The sequence below is a fragment of the Nyctereutes procyonoides genome, unplaced genomic scaffold (genome assembly GCF_905146905.1).
Source record: "Nyctereutes procyonoides isolate TBG_1078 unplaced genomic scaffold, NYPRO_anot_genome, whole genome shotgun sequence".
In the NCBI taxonomy this organism is placed as follows: Eukaryota; Metazoa; Chordata; class Mammalia; order Carnivora; family Canidae; genus Nyctereutes; species Nyctereutes procyonoides.
The window spans coordinates 75,398,139-75,400,505 of NW_026575125.1; the positions used below are offsets into that span (position 1 = coordinate 75,398,139).

The following is a 2,367-nucleotide window of genomic DNA, read 5'->3' on the forward strand; positions in this document are numbered from 1 at the left end:
TCGCTCTTTACAAAAAAAAGAAGTGAATAGAAAGTGAAGATGCTCAAGAAGTACTACCTCCCATTACAAATTCATTAAATGCAGGATCCCTGGGTGGCGCAGCGGTTTGGCGCCTGCCTTTGGCCCAGGACGCGATCCTGGAGACTCGGGATCGAATCCCACGTCAGGCTCCCGGTGCATGGAGCCTGCTTCTCCCTCTGCCTGTGTCTCTGCCTCTCTCTCTCTCTGTGACTATCATAAATAAATAAATAAATAAATAAAATAAAATAAATAAACCTCTAAAAACTCTTTTAAAAAAATTTCATTAAATGCGTTGCCCAGCCCCTGTTCTTTTCCTCTCTCTATCTGCTCATGTGTTTCCGATCTCCACTTTATATTGACTGTTGCTTGTAAGACGCCGATACATTAATTCCAGAGCATTGGATTTCTAGCACATCCTGAAACAATGGCACTTAGTGCTTATCAGAAATAGAGTAATGATGTGGAATAAAAAGTATTCCAGGGCAGCCCAAGTGGCTCAGCGGTTTAGCACCACCTTCAGCCCAGAACATGATCCTGGAGATCCAGGATCCAGTCCCACGTCAGGCTCCCTGCATGGAGCCTGCTTCTCCCTCTGCCTGTGTCTCTGCCTCTCTCTCTCTCTCTCTCTCTCTCTCTCTGTGTGTGTGTGTGTGTGTGTCTCACATGAATAAATAAATAACATATTTTAAAAAAAGTATTTCATTAAAAACACGACTCATCCAAGATCTGTTGCTGTATTAAATTGAAAATCTGCAGATAAAATGTACACCTTCAGTGGAATATTTGAATGTTTTTCTGAAAGGTCCCAAGTTTAGAGGACACCAGATTCCTACTCTGATTGTCCGATGTGATGTCAAGCTCCAGGATATGCAATCAGAGGTGACACAGTGGCATAGAGACCCACTTCCCTGTGTCCCATTTTGTCCAATCAGATATGGAAGTTGCTTGTGACATCAGGAAATGCAGCAACTATATATAAAGGGACCAGCAACCCTCAGCAGGCACTATTGTCTTTCCTTTTTTTTTAAATTTTTATTTATTTATGATAGTCACAGAGAGAGAGAGAGAGGCAGAGACATAGGCAGAGGGAGAAGCAGGCTCCATGCACCGGGAGCCCGACGTGGGATTCGATCCCGGGTCTCCAGGATCACACCCTGGGCCAAAGGCAGGAGCCAAACTGCTGCGCCACCCAGGGATCCCACTATTGTCTTTCTTCCGAGCTGTCATGAAGCTGAGCCCCACATGGCTGAGCCTGGCTGTGAGACCTCTTCCGAGGAAAGCCTGGGCACGGGGGTGCCGGCGGCAGGAGAAGCCGAAGCACCAATGCCACCGCTGCCGCTGCTGCTGCTCAGTTTCAACATCTACTTCCCCAGGGTTCCGAAGCAGGTTCTCGAGGGCCTAAGCCTCTCGCAGAAGGCCCTGAGCGTCATAGGTTCAGTTGTTAAGGACATCTTTGAGCGCATCGCTGATGAGGCCTCTCGCCTGGCCGACTCCACCAAGTGCTCCACCATCACCTCCAGGGAGATCCAGACGGCCGTGCGGCTGCTGCTGCTGCCCAAAGGGATTGGCAAGCACGCTGTGTCTGAGGCCTCCAAGGCTATCATGAGGTACACCTTTAGCAAATGAGCTGCCTCTAGATCACCTGACCACTTCGCAAACCAAAGGCTCTTTTCAGAGCCACCTCACTTGTTTCGGAGAAGACCTGTAGCTCTCCACAGCGCCACCTACTCCAGCATTTGGCCCTATGCCATTCTGCCCATCCTTAAAGCACGTTTACAGTTTATTAAACATTACCGAATGTATCCACTCTATTGCATGTCTCTAGTGCAATTTGCTCCAAGAAAAACCATGGATTTATTTTAACCACATTTCATTCAGTTGCTGGCCTAAAGTGTCATTCCTGTCAGTTGTTACCAGATCTGCCTTTACAGTTATCTGCAAGGTCAAATCTATTTGTGTAATACATTTTTAAAACTTTTTATTTTTAAAAATATTTTATTTATTTATTTATGAGAGACACAGAAAGAGAGATAGGCAGAGACATAGGCAGAGAGAGAAGCAGGTTCCATGCAGGGAGCTCGATGTGGGAGTGGATCCCAGGACTCCAGGATCATGCCCTGGGCCAAAAGCAGAGGCTCAACTGCTGAGCCACCCAGGCACCCCCATTTTAAACTCTTTCCACTCTCTTCTTTCAAGAACATATAGTGAAATTGCCCAGAGTTCCTTTATTTTTTAATTTAAATTTTAGTTAGTGAACATACAGTGTAATATTCAGTGATCCATCACTAACATACGATACCCAGTGCTCATCACAACAACTGCCCTCCTTTATACTCATCACCCATC

The 2,367-nt window shown here is 46.3% G+C and overlaps 1 protein-coding gene across 1 annotated transcript; it reads left to right on the top strand.

Moving 5' to 3' along the window:
- Positions 1-1,263: 1,263 nt before the first annotated feature.
- LOC129518007 (late histone H2B.L4-like) lies at positions 1,264-1,647 on the top strand. Its single transcript, XM_055338075.1, has one exon. The coding sequence runs from the start codon at positions 1,264-1,266 to the stop codon at positions 1,645-1,647; it is 384 nt and encodes a 127-aa protein (XP_055194050.1).
- Positions 1,648-2,367: the final 720 nt, after the last annotated feature.

What these genes read in the sequence shown, in the direction of transcription:
- LOC129518007 (XM_055338075.1), top strand. Translation starts at nt 1,264, where the DNA reads ATGGCTGAGCCTGGCTGTGAGACCTCTTCCGAGGAAAGCCTGGGCACG.